At 40.4% G+C, this 21,404-nt stretch overlaps 1 protein-coding gene across 19 annotated transcripts in view; it reads right to left on the bottom strand.

Moving 5' to 3' along the window:
- fryl (furry homolog, like) overlaps nucleotides 1-21,404 on the bottom strand; it is a 68,536-nt gene that overhangs the window by 38,660 nt on the left and 8,472 nt on the right. For 9 of the 19 annotated variants that reach the window (XM_051376252.1, XM_051376253.1, XM_051376257.1 and 6 more), the window contains exons 1-9: nucleotides 19,866-20,467; nucleotides 17,047-17,112; nucleotides 4,141-4,349; nucleotides 3,536-3,589; nucleotides 1,820-1,959; nucleotides 1,573-1,669; nucleotides 734-813; nucleotides 335-415; nucleotides 17-185 (exon numbers count right to left, since the gene is read on the bottom strand). In XM_051376252.1, coding sequence (XP_051232212.1) covers nucleotides 17-185; nucleotides 335-415; nucleotides 734-813; nucleotides 1,573-1,669; nucleotides 1,820-1,959; nucleotides 3,536-3,589; nucleotides 4,141-4,349; nucleotides 17,047-17,112; nucleotides 19,866-20,094 — 1,125 coding nt within the window. In that variant the 5' untranslated portion in view covers nucleotides 20,095-20,467. Of the gene's footprint in view, nucleotides 1-16; nucleotides 186-334; nucleotides 416-733; nucleotides 814-1,572; nucleotides 1,670-1,819; nucleotides 1,960-3,535; nucleotides 3,590-4,140; nucleotides 4,350-12,751; nucleotides 13,395-17,046; nucleotides 17,113-19,865; nucleotides 20,468-21,404 lie in introns of those variants that run through there. The other 10 variants (XM_051376269.1, XM_051376267.1, XM_051376266.1 and 7 more) reach the window with 4 other exon arrangements.

Genomic DNA, 21,404 nt, shown 5'->3' with positions numbered 1-21,404 from the left:
AACGACTGTAATTTACCTGCATGAACTGAAAAGAAGCCTCAAAATCCTCCACTGGATACATTTTGACCCGGAAGAACTTCATGCCCATGATGAGACTGATGATACTCTGGACTACATAGGGACTCTGCTCTTTTTGCCTGAGCTCCTTCAGTTCTGTGATGAACTTCTTCCTGACTGCCTGAAACCTGAGCGCACAAGCAAACACATACACAAAAGATATATACATATTCACTTCACAAAAAAATTATGATGATAGAGATGTTAAGAGATGTCTAAGAATGTAAGAAGTTGTTAAGCCGGTATTCAGGTAACAGGCAGAATTAAGCTTGCTTACTTTGACTGTGTAAGGACTCCAATAACCTCAGCATACAAGTCTGCGATGATGTGCACATTGCCAGTGTTGGGGCCACAGTACCTATCAATTGAAGCATATGTCATCAAGTCTTAAACAAATGGAAATCATTTTGTGGAAGACATTGTGCTATATGACTGACATCAAAACAACAGAAGAACTTGAGGCTAAGAGTCATTAATGACAGACAGTTTATAAAGTGACACAATGATTCGTAGAACCAGTATATTCAAAAGAGGCATAAATAAAGAAATGACTGGCACCACACTGCAAAGCAAAACCCAAAAGTGAGAGCACCACAGTAAAGTGTATATTTATCAGCATTATGTATGCGTTATTCATCTGTGTCACTGCCTTATTTGTTTGTTGACGCTTACTTACCCCTCTTTGTGTTTAAAGTGCTTGAATGCCAGGTTTAGAACTTCATGTACTAAAATATCTGGCACTGGATGAAGAGGAATCTGTGACGGAAACATGGAATCATTGGTCTTATTAGAAGCATTGATAAGTCTTCATTCTTTCTCTTTGCTACCATTCATTGCCCTCCCTACAGGACCACCGCCAAGGACAACTTAGCTCTGGTGTCCAGGCATTGGCTTTTAGTTCAGAATGTTGCTTAGATTTGGACAGTCTACTTTAGAAACACACTCAGTTGAGAGTTGGTCTGTTGCCAATGTGTTTATTTACTGTGTCCCTCCTGTGGCGAAAGACCTCAGTAACACCACTGCAGTTAATGTCTGTACCACAGATGATAAGTAAACACAAAGGTACAAACCTATTAAACAATATTCTTATCTTTCTTAGTCTCAGTAGTGATTTGCAGACTATTAAAAAAGTACAGAAATTTCGGCTCTCTTATTAGTAGTGAATAAGTGCATAAAGTAAGAAATCCTGCATCTGTTTAGCAAGTGAAAAGGTAAAGCTATTACAATGCTATTTCTGATTGAGTACATGACTATCTGTCTACATCAGATAACACATCAGCAGTAACTAAAGAAACACTTTCACATCAACACTAACAAAGACCAGGTAGAAATGTAAGACCTAGTCACACCGTAGCAGAAATTATCACACTCAAAACCACTTCCTCTGTGCTTGATTAAGATAATATCAGTTTTAGGTCAATCAGGTGCAGTGCATTTCCCCTTTTCTATGTAAACATCCAGCCACCCAACTGTCAAATAAATCAGTATACAAAAGCTCATTGTCAGAAAGCTTACCTGTTTTAGAACTTCCACGGAAACTAAACAAAAAATGAAATCTATGGCTAAGTCCCTCCGTTCCAGAAGGTAATCTTTATCCCGGTGCTGTTCATCTCTACAAAGTGGAGGGAGACATTCATTGTAAACAAGAAGGTTTTGAGCAAAGCACATCCAAAAAATGACAAAAAAATTTAATCACTTATACATGATTTGTTCACGAGAAAGAAGAAGACGTCTATGGAGGAAAAGAAGATGAGCAGCTCACCCTTTGGACTTAGTACTGGAGCGAGGCCTGTACTCATAAGACTCGTCTTCAGTGCCACTCTGCCGCCGGTACCAGTCGAACAGTGTGCGCAGTAGGGAGGGCAAACAGTGTTCTGCTATTGAGCTCATAGAGCTTATTAACTGGAAAACAATAACATATAGACATTAGATTCACTCATTATTACTAGTTAACCTAGTCTCCACCACACACATATATATCTATTTTTTTAACACCTTTGTTTATTGGGATTTTTGCAGGGATATACAACACTTATAACAGTGAGAAATACAATTGCCTTTTATGATGTGCGAGAGAAGAATAAAAAACATGTATTTTTATAAAGAAGTGAGCATTAGGCACTGATCCTGCTGGACCCAGAACAGTAACAAACATGCACAGTAAGAAAACAACAACTGTGTAGCAAGTGAACAAGAACAGAAACATACTAATGAGGATGTTCAATCACACTTTAATGTTGTACATTAACAAAAAAAAAAAAAGGAAGGAAAACTGTGGAACTGGGCCACACCCCACAACTCCATAATTCATGTATTGTCTCCACTACATTTTTTTTAACACATTTTTAATGAATAAATTAAACACGAATACTGTAAATGCAAATAAAATGATTACATTGTGTAGAGAATGCTATCCGACAAGCAATAATTAAAAGTGGACATTCAATAACTGAGTAGCATATAGGGCGGGTATGGACCAGATGTTTTCTCAACTAGTGGGTGACATACTGCAGCTATTGATTGCAATTGAATGTGGTGTCGGATGACATGTTGAGCATATCATAGTGCGGCTACACTATTGAGCAGCTCTACAGTACATGTGGCTCTGTGGTGTTCGTATGTAAGATCAAAGAAATAGAAGGCTGTCCTCCAAACACTCTGTCAGCACTTTGATTGCATCAACAATGAGAGCACCACATTAACAAGCTTGATGAATCCAGATGATCTATAATGATTTGTATGTTTGTGTATAACAGCTGTATTTTAATGAGAAATCTGTAAATCCTATAACTAAGGAGTAAATACAGAAAAACAACAAATCAGCACTTTAGCAACTCAAGATTACACTGAATAGTTTCAGACAATACATAAAACATGAGATGTGGTGGTCAGTATGTAAACTATTCGTGTGTGTGTGTGTGTGTGTGTGTGTGTGTGTGTGTGTGTGTGTGTGTGTGTGTGTGTGTGTGTGTGTGTACGCGCGTGCATGCGTATATTTAAGGTCCAATGCAGCGTGATGAGGGAGGTGGATGATAGATGCTAGGCGGGAGAGTTATGCAACTGCTCCCTCTGCCCTTATGGCATCGGACAGATACACTCCAGCGCCCAATGCTGATTTAGTAGCTGAGGATGACACAGCGATTCTACACTCTCACTTTTGCGCTCTCTATACTCATTTTCTCTTCCTCACTCACAATGGGGACAGCTGGATCTATAGCACCATATCCTCGTTGGCTTTGTGTTGTGCTGAACAAAGCATTCTGCAGCAGGCAGGCCCATTGTATAGAGTTCTGCACCAGCTACAGATGAGGGACAGACGTGCCATTGAGTGGGTGGAGCTGGGAATTCAAACACTGCGCACACATTTAAAAAGGTACGAAAAGGACTGCTGGTGGTCCTGGGAAATGTGAATTTCACATTCATACACCCACACATGACGCAGCTTTTACCTCCTAGTCATTACTATGGCTGTACTGACCTGGTCAAATTGTGCATCTTCCCCTCTCTGGAGGGATCGGGACAAGGGTTTCTCCTGTTAGAGGGGTGAGAGAGAAAGTGATTAAGAATAAGTGTGTTACAAACCCAGCAGAGATGCTGCTATTACGTGCACAATGGCAGATTGCTGTCAGTCAAGCAGCAGCAGCAGGCCTGATAATGAGTAAGCAAGTGAGAGAAGAACACTGAAGTTCTACTGTGGCGCATGAGCTAACTGAGGGGCTGAATAAGAGTGACGTAAGACTTCTATCAGCCTGAGGTTATTACCTCCTCGTCTGATCACAACACCCCCCCCCATGTAAAGGACAAGAACTGAGCTGAATAACAGGAATGAATGAGGAACAGGCCAGTCAAATGGCAGTTAATCCAGTCTGTTAATAATAAACACTTTTATAATCCATGTAACTCGTGTACATAATGGCTTTCCTGTCAGTTTTGTCACAGCCTTTCCTGAAGTGGCTAGAGTCATGGCAGTTAGTTGCAAAAGAGAAGACGTTATCTCAGCAGTGTGTCCCACATCACGTGTCATGTATCAAATTTCATTTCCTGTGTTTCGTGACACCAGCTTTCACCCCCCTGTGGACTCACCAGCGGTTCAGCCATCACCATCTCGATCTTCTTCTCAGCCAGCACAGCAAACTCAGCAAATAGACTCTTGATGACAAACTCCCCGGGCTTGAGCTCGGGGTCGATGGTGATGCTCGACATGGCGGCGATGTTGTGTTTCTCCCACGAGAGGGGAGTCACCGAGGAGGGGGCACGGCGTCTACTCACGCTGCTGCTGACTGGTGCAGAAGCTGCATAAAGGACAGAGGGTAGAGGTTAGGAAATAATACAGTGGGAGCCAAAAGCAGCAGGGTCAAACTAAGAACAACACTCTCGTAAAGTATGCAGTGTCATGCACTAGTTCTAATCCAAACAGGAGCATGGACATTTCCTAAAGAGGCAAATTGACTGAATTGATGACAGAGACCAAGAGGGAGATATTCCAGTGCTGACTAGGGCAAACATACAACTTCCATTCGATTCCAAGCCATTATAAACTCATTTTAAACTCACATTGCCCATAATGGGCTCAAATGACCTTAAAAAACAAACACAACCATAATAATAACTCCTATTTCAACTATGTCATTAATTACTAAAATCTTGCTTCAAAATCCAAATATTTGTATTTATGTCTAAATGTAGAATAAGTAAATACTACAACCAGCTCTTTCAACAATGTTGGTCTGAAAGAACTATACTGCTTTTCTTACAGATTTTGATAGAAAACCAAGCAGACTTGCAGATGGAAGCAAAACAGATGGAGTAGTAGACATTTTAGCAATACCTTTTTTCGCTTTCTTGCAAAGAGCGAGACGACAAAATAGAGACAACTCTTAAGTCTGTACACTAAATATAAAGCTAACAGCCAGTTAGCATTGTTTAACACTTAAACTATGTTTAAAGACTGAAAACAGGGAAACAGTTAGCCTGGCTCAGTCCAGAGGAAACAAAATCTGCAAATCAGCACCTCTAAAGCTCACTAATTAACACATTATGTCTCCAAAGTGTGTAAAAATGCTATGCTGTTGTTGTTCTGGTGGGTTACGTTCCAGATTATTTCTTGGCTCTTTGGACAGAGACAGGCTACTGTTTTCAATTTTGTGCTAAGCTATGCGGCTGTTGGTGGTAGCTTCATATAGAGTATATCATACAGACGTGAGAGACATATCAATCTTCTCAGCTCTCATCAATTAAGCATATTTCCTGAGATGTCAAAAAAGTCTTTGAAGCAAGATTCATAGGATTACACATTTACAAGCCTATAAAAAGAAAATTTTCTGGTTGAAAGTTATGTAACTTTTAACCCATTGCTAAACTTTTTAACCATTTTAAACTGTAGATTTATTGGTTTCAAACATGAAACATCTATAAAAAACACATTCTGTATTTCAAGATATTTACCATATCTCCATACATATTAAATTACAGCAGTGAAAATACAATTAATTAAAGTCTAATACTACAAAGTTGTTTCTGTTGAAGTTGATCTTCGAACATCTAAAATCTCTAAGATACTGCAGTACAAAAAAATTATAATGTTCATGATGGTGCTGAAATTTGTTGATAAATGGCCATTTCAGCTGTGACCTCATTTATCAAAAAGATTACACAGAAAGGCCATTCTGAGCACAATGCTGGCAACTGTGAGCTGAGCTCATCAAACTTATGGTGAACCCAGCTGGCGTTCCTGAGAATGTAGAAGCTGACAAGATGGACAGGGTGTTAAAATGCATTTTTTCTTGCACTACTTCTGCATTGAGAAACCTAGTTTGGCCAGATATGCAATGCTTTTTCATTTTTAGTCTTTCTTCAGGTTTACCTTAAAAGTGTTCCTTATTTTTATTTCATTTTATCATCTGGTATTGAAAAAAATATATAAGTTGAAAAAAAATGTTTATACATTGTTTTTTCTGTGCGAATTCTTTCAAAAAGACAAAAATAATTCATTAAACCGCTGCTGTGAGTAACCCACAAAGTGACGTATCAAACCCTGTGCCACCTGTACGTTACTGATCGTGACATTCCTACTGTATTTATATTTCATAATCACACATTTGCAATATTAGATACCAAGCCGAATATTAAGTGCAGCAGACATCTAACGTTATATATTAACTCATAGTAAAGACAATCCTAATTACAAAATCTAACTTAAAATACTGAAAAGTATGCTTCTACATTATTAGTGACAATTAAGGGATAATACAGAGAACACTGAAAAATCAGTGGGTGTGAGTGCATAGAATATAACATGATGTCCTTGGTTCAACTCTTATGCAACCAACCAAGGTTTCATATGGCCAGCTGTTGAGTGTCATGGTGTATAAATGATGACTCTGTTGTTGTATCTGGTATCGTTGATTTTTTTTCTGTTTCACCACAAAAAAATGCAAATCTAAATGAGTTACTCTGGGTAGAGAGGATTAGAGGATGAATCCTGCAGAAAATGACAATTGTGGGCAGTGCTGTGGTGTTCCTACAGCACAGTAGTAGCAGGCATTTCTGGGATTTATCACATTGTCATTATAAAGAGCCTGTCTGGTTACATTTTCCCACATCCTAAATTGCTGCACTCTATAGTCAAAACATTGCAGGAATGGTTGGTTCATCAATTTCTATAGCACCTTTTATGAAAGTATTTTAAAAGAGCCTAAACAAAGTAAATTAAGTAAAAAAGAAGCCTGGGGAAAGTTGAGTGAGGAAAGAAAACTAAACACACTAAACTAAGTGTCCACAGAGCTCCTTCAACAGTATTTAGACTGGCTTCCTGAAAAAAACATCCAGGGTCACAAAGAGAACCCAGAGTTCTCTGCACATTTACATGTGGCACAGATCATTTGGCCATCCTATTCAAATAATAAAGCCTAAGCAAATCTTAAGGGGCTAGGTTTGGGCGTTCAGGGAAATGGCAGAGAAGCCAGAGCCGACAGCTTTGGAAACAGATGTTCAACAATCACATAAAGGGTGAAATCTTCGGGTGTTTACATATTTTTATATAAGCCAATAATTTACACAGCAGCATAAGTTTACTTTCTTAACCTAATAAACATATGTACACCTTTTAATGCAGGTGAAAAATGTGTGAGTCTCTAAGTTAACTTAAGTTAATTAAACCTCATTCACAAACACTTACTCTTAACCATTTAATCAATTGGGGTGTTTAAATCGGTGAGTGCACATGCATTAACAATAAATTACCTTAAAAAGCACTTAACTACCAGCTCCATTTGCCAAAAAATGAAATGAAATACATAAAATTGCATGACCATAATGAAACACTTGTCTAGGTACATGCTTAAGACAGCCAAGTTGTCATCTATTCACACAAGGCTTCATAACATTCAAGAGTGCTCTTAAGATTTATGCTACAGCTGGGACACAACTTCTACTCTGCTCTACAATGGTTCCAGTCCAGCCAACTGGGCAGCCAATAGTAAACTGACCCTTTACCTCATTCCCTCCCAGGAAAAGCCTTGTTCTGTTTCTTCCTGGTTGTCACAGAAACACTCATGCATTCTTAATCGTCTGAATACGGCTAAAGAGCAAAAGTGCAGGAAAAAATATGTCTTTTAGCAAAGGAAAAACATCCACGCCTCGCATATAAAGCTTTTTTGTATGATGGTAACCAAAAATGTCAGAGATAAGGTTTCAGTTATTGAGCAATGGGATGTTGTACACAGTTGCCTGAGGTTAAAGTGGGATTTGGCAGGTGGAGGGACCCTAAAATCCGGTGTAGCGGAGCAGCAGGGGAAAATGACTCAAAATAACTGATTTGTACTGAGAGCGCCAACGGACTGTTTTTTTTTGTGTAAAGCTATGTGATCAGCTGACCTTTGTTTAAGCACCCATTTTTGACCACTTTTCTGGATCCTACTGGTCCAAAGGAGGCCCAACTAAAGAAATGAGATGATGCTGACTGGACCTCTTTTTTTCTTCTTCTTTGCACTGTATTGGTGAACCTGTAGCCCTCCTTTTTGTTGACATATGTCCCTGAACGCTGTTTTAAATGACAATAAAATTCAGACCCTGATAATGACAGAGCCAATACGCATTGCTCTGTTCTGCTGCCCATGCTCGAAGAATACATTTATTACATTGATTCATCCATAGACTGAGTGCCTTAGGGTTTTTCCATGGATATCTACACCACTTCACATTACACAGGATTTCCTGGATTTCTGTTTTAATATACCTTCAGTAGTACACCCATTAAAAAAACATATCTAAAGTATGCCTGGCCACTACCCACCTATAAAATAAAATGAAATAAAACAAAATAACAACAAAATATTCTAAAGCATAGTGTAATTGAAATTGTTATTATTAATTTAATTATAAATGAATATTCATGCTATTTTTATAGAGCAAATGAAAGTGCAGAGGTGGAAGGGGCAGTGTAGTAGCAAGTGTTAGCTGTGTTGTGGTCATGTTGTCCAGCAGCACAGAGAGCCTTTCAAGCATTTCCCTCTTTGTTTACTGTGCTGCACCAACACCCCCAATGATGTCACATAGCCAGCTCCTAATATCCAATCAGTGCTGGGTGCTCTGCCCCCTCTATCCTTCTTTTCTCTCCCACCCTGGGCCAGCTGGATTGTTGACTGGTTCACACAAATTAATACCCCAACACTGTACTTTTCCAGTTAATGACAAAACAAGAAAAAAAAAAAAAAAACCTAAAGGCATCTTTTTCTGGGCCAAGTCTTTGCATTGGCCATCCCCTCCCTCGCTCTCTTTTTCCTTGAGACATGCCAGTCATTTGTGGCATGCCAAACTATGATTCCCTTCGAAAGCTGACCCCATAGCACAGATCTTTATAAATGATCAAAAAAAGAGGAAGGTTGCAAACTTCTCACAGTTTTAAGCCAGTGACCCTAAGGTCATATTCCTCATTTCCCATTCAAATCTGAATGAAAAATAAATGCAAAAGGATGCTTTGCTAATAATATGTAAAAAAGAAAGCTTGTCCCGTACTTAAGGGCTTTAAACAAAAGCCCTCAAGGATAGGTTGTATTTCAGGTATGTTTTGTGGCAGAATCTACTGTTGGATGTCAGTGCCGTATTGTATGATATGGAGAATAAAAAAAAAAAAGAGCCTGGTTTAAAGAACTGAACATGCATTGGTCCCAAGGCTATTTATACTGGTTTCTGACCAATTGTTCAGAGTTGGTCTTCTTCCTCATATATCATAACATTATCTGTCAAAATATAGTTTCTGTTTTCTGTCTCAGCCTGAAAAATTCTATATCTGCTGCCCAAGAGAACACTAGTATCTAAAGAAATCTGAACATCTTGACCTGAACAACAGTTCTGCTAAACTCCTCTAAAGTCTAATAAAAATCTACCAAAGTGCTGTAGAAAATGCTTATGTTTTGTTATGAGTTCTATGGTTGTGCTTAAGGAACTGAGTACCCCACAGGATTGCACAACTATTAGAGCAGTGGCTCCACCTTGTCACAGTTATAATAAAGCCCTCCCAAACGCCTGCTCACTTCCCCTGTCAGGACAACCAGTAAAAACAGCACAAACACACGCATACTGTTGGAATGCAGGGCCGTGAGTGCGTCCATTTTTTTTTTTAGAAAGAGACAAAGGAATCACTGCCAATGTTTTTGTGGTGTGGCAGTGCCAGTTCTGCTATTGTGTCTCAACATGCTCAGCCTCTGACGAGTTACTACTAGTTTACTCTTCACCTAACTACGTCAAAACAAAAAAGAATCTAAAACATACAGGACAAAAATAATTTGTTAAAAGAGGCTGACAAGACTCTGGTAACAGGTCTAGTCAGTGACAGAGCAAACCAAACCAATATGCATGCTGCATCATGATTCAAAAACTGATTTAAACACGAAGAGCCAAACTGTGAAGTCACCATATGTATTAATTGTTGAAAATATTGGGTGTTCCAACTGAACACTAACATCTCTAGTAAACAAAGAACATTAAAAAATTCTTATTTGTTCTTATTCATTAACAGAATTAATAATATAGAGGGAAAGCATCGCAAAAAGAGAGTATGCATGTGGAAGTTGTAGCAGGACAGCTTAAAGAGGGTTTTTGAAATCAGGCCCTCTTTGTTTGAGAGGCCCAAAAACTGGCAACCAGCACAGGATAGGGGAGAGAGGGGAGAGAGGGGTGAGGGGGTGAGTAATTAAAAAGAGGGGCAAATAGAGGGAAGTTGTTTACTCAACAGGTGAACATTTGACTGCTAAGCTAACAGAAAACTTGGCAATGCTATGTATCTTTTATAAATTCATACTTTCATTTCTCAACTCTATTAACTTGAGGGAGAGAACAGGGGCTTCTTGCATTAAAAATTACATTATTTAAATTATATATTCTGTTGGTTCATGGTGATGGGGGTCAAAGCCTATTCCAGCACACACTGGGCGACAAGCAAGATAAATCCTGGCCAAGACACCAGTCTTTCATAGAGTAAAACATAGACAAATATGTTCAAACCCCCATTCACACCTTTGGGCAGTTCAGATGTTCTTATTTGAATAACCAGCATATCTTTGCTGCATGAGGAAACCAGAGCATCTGGAACTAACTGACGCGGAGACAAGGAGAACATGGAAACTCCACACAGGATAGTTCCCGTCCAGAGATCTGTTTGATTGGTAGTAGCAGTCCTAGCCACTGAGCTACTATTCTGATTTACTGTGTCCATATTAAGTAAATTGCATTGTTAAACAGCCCACAATGCAATGGTTCACATTTTATATTTGTGGTAATTATTGTTAAGCAACACTTGACCCCTGTCAGTGATGTCTTAAAATAATGATGATTTTGAAACTGCTCTTAAAGCTTTTTATTCTATACATTTAAATGTTAATGCTGGCATCATTTCAGCTACTAGACCACAGTCTGCTGCTAGAAAGTAGAAAATTAGGTGGAACTTTTTGGTACAGTCATAGAATGATTCAAGTCTTACCAACCAAAGGGGAGGTCCCACAGACCAAGAAATATATGCTCCCATTGGCTAAAATTGAGCAAAACTACACTACTATTTCTTGTTATGTTGATGACACTGATATTTATTTATTACTGATATTATTTCTTTTCATTTGGTAATATTGATCATTACAATGACAGATTTCATTGCGTATGAAAAACAACATTAAAAAGGTTCTAAATTATTAACTACTACACGTATATAAATCAATAAATGGTTTATGACCAAACTAAATCTGTCCTAATCTTCTTTAATCAGTTTTGGATTTTAATCTGGGAACAATCATCAGACCGAACATGATGAAGTGACTTTTAGTTACCATACCGCACATATCTTCAATAATCTTCAAAAACCTCCATATCTAGAACAAACTTGTACAACACATTCCCAATTGTTATCACTGTGTGTGTGTGTGTGTGTGTGTGTGTGTGTGTGTGTGTGTGTGTGTGTGTGTGTGTGTGCGTGTGTGCGTGTGTGAGAGACAGAGACAGAGAGAGCAAGACAGAACTGACATGAAGCGCTTATCAACATTTACAATACAAAAGAAGTCTTTAACCTGTGATCTGATATCTACTTAACAACAACATTTCCCTTACTTGGCTCTGCAGTTTGTGATATCACTTTCACACAACCTTAAAAAGGCAAACTATACGTTCCTTTTTTGGACAAGAGGAATGTTTGGTCATTATTTGTGCGGCTGAGGTTCTGCAATCACAGCAAAGCTATGTGTTGCAAACTATGTGCTGTTCACTGTGCACTCAAACTGTTGTGTGGAGAGCCAGGTTTGTCAAAGTAGATACACAGGACCATCAGATATGCAATTTATGATCCAAATGTAAACACAAACATAACCTCAATACTGAACAAAGCTATTTCTTAATTTAATATTGAAAATGTATTAACAAAAAGTGTATCGTTTCAAATTGCAGAAGAAACAGGGTTGTGTGTAATTTTTAATGCAGGTAAAACTGGAGTGATGAATAAACAGCACCAGCTGGGCAATTCCAACTACTGTTGGCTGTCCACCTTTGTCCACCACTACATTTCAATGAGACTGAGGAGCCAGCGCCTTTTTATTCCTGATGTAATATGGGCTGTATGGGAAGCTAATAATAGGAGGGAACCAGAAGACAGATCAATAGTAGAGAAACATTAGCTGCCCCAGGGGGAAGAGAGAAGAGGGTTATAAAAGTAAGAGGGAAAAAAAGAGGGATGAAGATTGCATTGAGTGCTGCTATGGAAGACTGAAAGAGAGACATTTAAATGTTGAAATTTTTTAAAAAGTTGACAAAGATGGAAAGAGTAAGGACGAGCTGGGAGCAGCCAGCGCCTTCAGAGCAACAGAGAGAGTACTTCAAGTCCACCTGTGTTCTATATCAGCAGATGCTCATCAATAGAAACATTATCTATGGGACAACCAGGAGCCAGTAGGGGAACAGGGTAGACTCTGCTGGAGGAAGAGATCAACTCTGGCAACCTGCATAAACATCAAACAATGCTGGCTAAACAATCATTCATCCTGACAACTCCATTAATAACCACATTTCTTACGCAGTGAGGAGACAGGAAATCTCCAAGCATGGATTGGATTGCATGCAAACATGCTGCATAGGGTCTGCTGGCTTTGTGTGGTAGATAAGTCTGGTGGCCAGGTCTGGTATGTAAACATGAGTGCAAGCTTGGCGAGGTACTCACAGCTGCTACTCCACGACTTGAGTAGAGATTTGATGCTGATCTCAAAGAAGACCGAATCCTGCAGGCTCAGCATGGCGGCTCTCAAAAGTTAGGCTTCCCCAGAAGGCACAATTTTTTTTACAGGACTCCTGTCACTTTCATTTCACAAAACCCAAACATTCCACTCTTCTCAAAAATATACGCCTCACATGTGCCGCTCCTCTTCCCTGACTGGAGCTGAATACTACCCTCCACAGGTGCTAGTTAAAGGCATCATCCCGAATGTGCAGCTGCTGAGGAAAGAGACCCAAAAAGATGTGCTACCAGTTTGTTTCCTCTGCCACCTAGGTCACTGAAGAAAGAAACTGTGCCGGGAGAAGAGGAGAGAGAGCATAGCCTGGCTAGTTAGAGAAGTATTCCACCCCAGTGCCTGCTGCCCGCTTGCCAATCCACAGAGTCCCTCATCCCCATTTCAGCACAGAAAAATCCAGAAAGGCAAAGGACAAAACTGCGTGAGAACTTTTGCTCCTGATAGGAGAGAAACAGCAGCAGAACAGTACACGATAGAAGTCTTAACAATGTACTGCAATATTCCCTCTCCTCTTCTCTTCCTGTGTGTGTATGTGTGTGCCAGTCCTAACTCACTAGCACCGTCAGCCACCCTCCGCCTCCCCCCAAAGCTCTCTCTCTCTTCATTCGCTCACGAGCGGCCCCTCCTCTTCCGAGCTAGCTCTTGTTCTTTTACTGATGCCTGCTCTTTTCTCTCTGAGTGAGAGCGAGCTTGTTTCAACAGCAAACAGAGGGAGGCGGGAGAAGAGTGTGGGTGATGTCATCAAAATGCTGCGAGTGTTCCCTGGCTGTGGTTCAGCAATGCATACGCATGTCAGAGTTGCTACTGTGCTGCCTCTCTACTGGCCTATCAAAACGACACTTCCTGTAAGCTCCACAGCAATACTGATGCGTCATCCCTGACTGCAGTAGGAGGGAAAGGAAAGACTGGGAGGATGGAGGAGGGAAAGAAAAAGGGAGGATAAACTGAACATGGGGGAGAACACACAACTGGTTCAGAGCTCTGCACCACAATAATAAAAAATATTATATTACTAAATAACATGTGCCATACATCCCCACCTTCAAAACTAAGTACATTGTACTCCAACTGCACTCAGAAGGAATATGAGGTATGTGACCTCATATATGACCAAACAATGGGACATGGGTACCAGACATTGTGTTACTGGTACTTTCTTACCAGTTTTTAACCACGGCGTAATAGTGACCACAACTAATCTATTTGTTAACTAATCGTTCACACCCAGTGGAGTCATAGGCATTACATCATTGCTCCGTCCAAAAGCTACCAGGCATAGTTACACAAAGACACAAAGTCACTACGCACTGCATTAGTGAGAAAACAGCCCACTGTGTTTGCGTGAATGTAACAGAGACACAGACACACACCTGATTCATCTGATATTTTAATCTTGTGTTGATGACAAGTTTCTTCTGCTCTCTCAGAGACTTAAAAACAGAGCCACATGACATCAAGCAATTTGTAGTCAAGAGAAGGATTAAGTTTGTTATCAAAATATTCTGAGGGGAACAGCATTGGAAAGGCTGCAAAAGACAAATGCTCTTTGTCTTCTTTTAGTTTAGTCTTTATTTCTCTCTCGCCTTCAGTCTCTCCCGCTGTCACATGTCCTCCACTACACAAGTTATGCAAAATGAGGCAGAGCTCATTGCAAACAAACACAACACAAGCAGATGCTTTGTCAAGCCATGGCTGGTGCTACCCTGATGCAGGCTTCCACTGTGAAACTCAGCCTTGTAAAAAAAAACAAGCACAGATTCTTTAGAGTCCCAGTAATTACATATCATAGTTATATGCAGATGATATGGAGAGACATTTAAATTAACATTACATTAAATAGTTCACAATTTTGCTTATACTTGCTGAGAGTTAAATGAGAAGGTTGATATCCCTTTCATGTCTCTCTGAAAGCTAATAAGTATATTCCTTTAAATGGACCCTTTGTTAAACTATGTGGCTGATACCAGAGCCAGTGCTGGTTTGGAACTGCACAATTTTGTTTCTTTAGCATTTTATTATTATTATTTTTCTATCAAAACATATTTTGAATTTAGCCTACTTGGGCACTGTTGAGCTCTTTCATGATTCAACAGATACTTCCAAGTTCTGCTACCCAACACAAGTGCAGTGGGGCATGGCAAAGTGGATGGATAGTTGAATACATAGGTTTGGGTCAGATATGGGCTGCACGATATGGAAAAAACATATTGCCATTATTTTGAAAGATATTGCGATACGATTCATGATTAGTCGGAATGATAATTTTTGCATCACAATTTTAATTTTCACTGGGAAAAAAAACCCTGATGGGACATGTTTGGGGTTTTATTTTAAATGGGGAGAACAAGATTTATAGGCCATGGCATCTGGAAATCCTCTATTCCAGGCCTTGAGTCTCCCTAAAACAAGCTTTTAGCTTAACTGGAGCCTTTAGCTCGAGCTCCTTAGTAGTAGGAGGAAGGCAGAGGTATTTGGCAGAAGACTAGTCTGTACACATTGTTTAAAAACAGAATTAGAGTTCATATTATCATCCTTATCAGCGAAACAGTTAATATACAAACATGCAGAGACGTCTGCAAGCCCTGTTTTCTGTAAACCAGCTTTATTGTTCAAGGAATGCAGCGGAATAACTCACAACATCATCTCTCTGGGAACATTAGAGCTACTGTCCAACAGAGCTGACGTAAGTTGAGGACTTCAAATAAACATTATCATAACGGACTTCCTGGAAAGAAGAGCTCACTGATTAAATAATCTCAACTAAATGCACAACCAAGGCAAGTTATAGTAGCTCCATTCCCAAAGTGGGAGCAGTGATTGACAGCTAGCCATCCTGACTGCAGACAGTATAGGGGAGCTGTTCCTCCCAGGAGTGCACAGGGTGGAGGATGCATTTCCTGTCCTGGCCTCTCTGAAGGGCAGTGGTGGGAACAATAATCGATAGTAGCTGTAATTCAATCCCTGACCTCCCCAATGGTGCCTGGGCTGCAGAGGACACGCCATTTAGATCCATCACAGCAGTCTGGGTATGCAGCACAACTCTGCAACCTGCACAGCTCCTCACTTCTACACACTCCCTTGAGCCAGGAACCAGCTATTTCATATTTCCTCGTAATAACTATCAAGACAGAAACTCTGCACATTTAGAGAAAGTAAGTATTTTTTGTATTTTTTAGAGATTGTTTTGCCTTTTTTTTTTTACTGGATAAGACAGCTGACAGGAAAGGGGGAGAGAGGGGGGATGACATGCAGCAAAGGGTCACAGGTCGGATTTGAAGTTGGCCAACTTCCACGGTATTATGCTCTGTAGCTGTACGACTAAATAATCAAAATTATCTTTATAAATAACTCCTTGCACAAAGTTCAGACACATCGACCCAATGACATTTCTAAGATTTCCCTTGTAGCAAATCAAGAGAGGCAACTCATTTCAGCAAAGAGTCATTCTTAGGTCAGAACAGAAGCATATCCTCTTTATGGAATGACAGAGCGGAACGGCGGGCAAATCTGAATTAAAACTCATTTTAACACAGGTAGAAAAAGGTCAGCTCATTACTCATAGCTCTTCAAATGGGCCATCTTCAAGTTGTACACTATGAAGGAGCATTTATTTGGAGAGCTGGTTGGAGAAAGAGCACTAACAATGATTCATGGCATTTGTCTTCCCAGCTATGACACAATATTCTTACCAAGTTCAGAGTCTGCACCGAGGTGCACCATTACAGGGGTTTGTTTCACTATAGCTGGCTAATAACTATTTAACAAACTCGATGAATAAGTTTGTCCAGGCTGTCTGGATACACGCCCCATGAACTGTTCAGACATAAATCACATGCACATCTTTCAATACAGAAGTACAACCCACCAGTGTACACTCATGTTCAGTCACATGCTGCAAACCCTCCCGAATCACAAACAGGAAACCTGCTGCACCCATTAACCAAATACTGTCCGGATCAAACCCTTCCCAAAAACTCAGCTGTATGTTGAGGAACTGGGTGATGTCACTGTGTGCAAAGTAAGACAAATGACAGAAAGAAAAGAGCAGCACCACCTTAAAAGCCAACTCAGACAGGTCATGCCAGTTCTGCAACAAGGGAGTGGCACTCAGCTCTGATTTAAACACAGGGAAAATTATCCTGAGGTATGAATATGCCAGACAAAGACCTATGTCTCCTTACCTCAACTACTGTAGTAATCACATCACTTTTATTACATAACTCACCATTATGACCCCTGACACCACCAGCATGATGAAAAAAGGAGATTTTTCTAATATGACGGATGTTCCCTATTTGGAAAGGAAGAAAGAAAGAGAGAAAGAAAGAAAGGAAAGATTTGAAAACAATTTGCCCAGTCAATTCTGTAGAAAAGTCATCTTGCTGTCTTTTAATAATAATAACAACAATATCTTACTAGCAGTCTGAGCAGCACAAACACAAACATCTACTGGAGTCAAGCTAAAAAACAAAACAAAAACAAACTCAGCCTATCATTGTTAAAGTGGGTTAGTTGAGCTAGCTGTCTTGGTTAGTCCTATTCTCAGAGGAAAAGAGGCTAGGTGAGTAGAGCAGAAGGGAGAGCCCTGTCATGCTTTAGCCACGAGCAAACAGGGAGCAAGCGTGCTCTGACAGGTAGTACTGTAAAGAAGCCACACTGAGATTGACGACAAATTATCACCCCACTGGTGATGCAAACTGGCTGGCCTGCACGTACACATAATTTGTATGTGTGCACACATCTACTAAAACTTTAACTACTGTATCCATAGACACAACAGTAGACCTACTTTAGAGGATTAACACTGTCAGCACAACACATACTTTGGGACCTCAACTCTCAAACGCCACAGTATGCAGGTCCCAATACTAGTCCTCTAACTATATTCATTTATTTTACCTAATACAGCTGTACAGGGCATACTTAGAATAGCTCAGCATTACCAGAAGGTCACTGTTTTTCTTTGATGGATTCCTATAATGCTTTATATCACTACCCAATATCAACAAGTAGGCTCTCATAGGCTCTCATAAATGCACAAAAAACCCAGCTAAATAACACTGGCTATATTCCAACAATGTTTGTTAATAAGCAAAGAATTATTCAATGTGCATCACAAGACGAGGCACAAAAAGCACAAGCAATCTATATATAATCTGATGATTATATGGGGGGGGGGGGGGGAGGACAACCTTCTAAACCTTTTAAAAAACAACCAGAGCTTGCAACGTGTTCCTTGACAGTGTTTCCTCTAGGATTTTTTTTAGCAGTGGGGTCAGGCCTGTCCACAAACAAATATATTTACCGTTTTAATGTTTCCAGGTGTTTGATATCAGGACGTTGAGCTGAGAACTGAAAAGTTCAACGTTGTCCAATTAAAACGGACCCACCGCGGTGACGTTTTTCGTGGAGCTGTTTAATAGTCGACTTGGAAGAAAGCGAAAGTTTTGACAATAAGCTACATCAACACAACGGTATGTGGAGTTAAACTGGACAGCCCCAATAACCTCTGAATAGTTCTACTTGTTGTTAAATTGCAACGTGAGCGGCAGCCAACGGGGGTGCATTTTGTCGGCAGGATCATTGAAAAGGCAACCGTGACTACATTGTGCGTCTGCCCCATTTCTAATACCGTGGTGGCAGAAATAACAGCGGCGGGCTGCCGCTTCAAAATCAACATAGAGGAAACACTGCTTGATATGTAGGTAAAGCCACTTGGGGCAGACAGAGTTAAAACAAGCTGGCAAAAACACAGCCCGATATAAAGTTGCTAACATGTTAGCAAACAATTGCCTATTCACAGTACATATGTAGTTTTTGGGCGACCTGACACCTGTAAACCCAAAACCCACTGTAATATCTGAGTCTTCGGTTTGCTAGATGTTCATTAAGGTCTGATAACTGTAAATTGCTGATGCCTGCCATTTAAAATACTTTGTCATTTAAATTTTTTGGGGGGCAAAATGCATTTATGAATTGTGTAAAAAATCTTAGCCTACTGTGGTAAATCATTTACATTTAGAACAAAAATATAATAATCTCTAATCTAGCCTAAACTCTGCTTCCTCCAGCCAGTGAAGTTTGTCGGTACCTTCACACAACAGAGGGCTCCCCCAGCACCAGCTGCCCTCTGCCTCAGTTCTGTCTGGTTGCTACTGTTAAAATGCTTGAGGTCACATTTTGGCTAACTAGGCTGAAAAACTTAAAGAACATGATGTTAGTCTATGATATAATACAAACAGACTTTGTTCTTTCTCCTGACAAAAGCATTGCTCTGTGAACTGTGGGGGAAGTTAATGTTACTGAAATGCTCAAAACAATAACCATGTACTGTAGATAAACCAACTCTCTGCTGCTCATTATGTTGTGTTGTTACTATTATCGGACCACAGCTGCAATGTACATCATGTACAACTTCTTTTTCACACGTTGATATTGGATCTTTTTATTAAAAGGTCCAGTGTGTAACATTTAGGAGGATCTATTAGCAGAAATGGAATATAATATGCATTGGTTATGTTTTCATTATTGTATAATCACCTGAATATAGGAATCGTTTTGTTTTTGTTACCTTAGAATGAGCCTTTTATATCTACAGATGCTGCGGTTCCCCTTCCATGTATTTTGCCATGTTGAATTGCCACGTACAGTAGCCCAGACACACTGGTTCCAGATTAAGGGTTGCACTTTTGGCTGCCACCTTAGTTTCTCCTTTGGAAGGGAAGGGTGAAGCGAGGAGGATGCAACGAGGAAGTGCGCTAGTCCCCCTACCACCAAATGAAAAATGATAGGCAACTTCCCAACCCTAGTTTGTACACAGTACTTTACATCTCTCCAGTGTATGTCTGAGCATGTTAGCATGTGTGCATAAAGGGAGTGGGGGTAAAGCCAACCTTGGTTACATGTTAACAAAGCTGAACTACACTGAACTAAGAATGTAAAATTATAAAAAGCACCTATGAAGTAGTCTTGTTAATTAGCAGAGATGAACACAAACTCAATACAGATAAGTACTGCATCGATATGCAGTTGAGTCAGGTATACCTTTAAGGCGGGTTCGGTTACTGCGAGCAGGCGTGGAGGACGCAATCCCTGGATCTACCTCTATCACCGGATCTATTGGATCCTCATCAATGGTCTGTCCCATGACTAGCAGGCCCAGTCGCTTCATGCGAAGGAGCCGTGGACCCGAGTCCCTGGGAACGGCTCCCCCATGTTCAATGGGCCCCTCCCCTGAGATGACAGCCGGAACCAGGCTCTTCAGAAATTCCATGTTCGACAAGACTTTTTCTGTCTTTCACTCTGGTGGGTAGTCCAATAGCCTTTGACATGTCATTCTCCCATACAACCTACCTGTCTGTCTGTCTCATCTGCCCCATTAACAGACAAGCAAGCAGACAGAGTACAGTCCCCGTCTCCAGCTGCTACCTACATGCAGTAGCTACACATTCACTCACTGTCAAGGCCTGTACGTGTGACCCTGAGATCTGCCCTTACAGACCAGAAGAGACACCACCTGTCAGGCTTTCTTAAGTTGTTTTTCTGGACTAACTAGTAGAGGAGAAACTGTTTACTGCAGCTAGCCAAGGTGACAGTGAGAAACTTCTAACGCTGCAACATTACCTGTCTGCTCACAGTGAACGGAAAAAGCAAACAGACATGGCACTTTTCATGGGTTGTGATGTAATTGTGAGTGGGCAGGGCTATGTTTGAGTGCCAGGCACTATCTGGGGTGGGACTAGAACATGTTCCACAGGAGATAACACAAGCCTGGGCCACCAGCCAATCACAACAGAGACGACACAAGCCACACCCTGCTGGCCTGTGTTGCTCACCAGTGAAATACACAGAGAGAGGAGGAAGAAGATTGACAGACACAATAAGAAGTAGGAAAGCTCCATGGAGTGGGACACACTTGCCCGCCTGCATTTACTGATAGCCCTTATCGTTGTCGGTATGGTGTTGCTTGTTAGCATTCATACACAAACACAAATGCTTGTTTGCTTTCTTGCAAACTTACTTATATAACAAGAACACCCCTCCCTTAGCTTTCACTTCTGCTCGACTGTGCTGAGCTATTATGAAGAGAAGCAGAATGAGCAAAGTGATGGGGTCTGTGAAACGGGGTGACAGACTGCTGTGCTCTGCTTGGCTGCACAGCTTGTACCTGCAGCAAACTCAAACCCTTCCAAATATCCCTAGCTGAGGAGTGAGAGGGGCTATACTGTGCTGACTCTTATAAAAGCTCACCGCCTTAAGAAATCATCAATTTGCTCTTCTCTGGGAATGAAAAAAAATTAACAGGCCATCCAAGCACCAACATAACCAGTCCTCAATAGCTATACAAAGCTGTAACACTCCACAAAAAATAAAGATGACTGTAGAACCAGTGTGCAGCAAACTGTTAAAACACCTTTAAGATAAGCCTTTTCTGCTGATTCATCATTAATTATGCACCACAATAAAGCAAGTGGGCAATAAAAAACAGCACAATACTTATTTTATCTTGTTCCAATTGAGACTCCATTAGGTATTTTGATTTGACATTGAATTTAGTGACTAAGTGTAATGTAAAACAGCTGG

This window comes from Dicentrarchus labrax, unplaced genomic scaffold, assembly GCF_905237075.1.
Source record: "Dicentrarchus labrax unplaced genomic scaffold, dlabrax2021, whole genome shotgun sequence".
Classification (NCBI taxonomy): domain Eukaryota; kingdom Metazoa; phylum Chordata; class Actinopteri; family Moronidae; genus Dicentrarchus; species Dicentrarchus labrax.
Note: the sequence above shows the minus strand (reverse complement) of the source record. Positions and strands in the feature narration are given on the sequence as shown.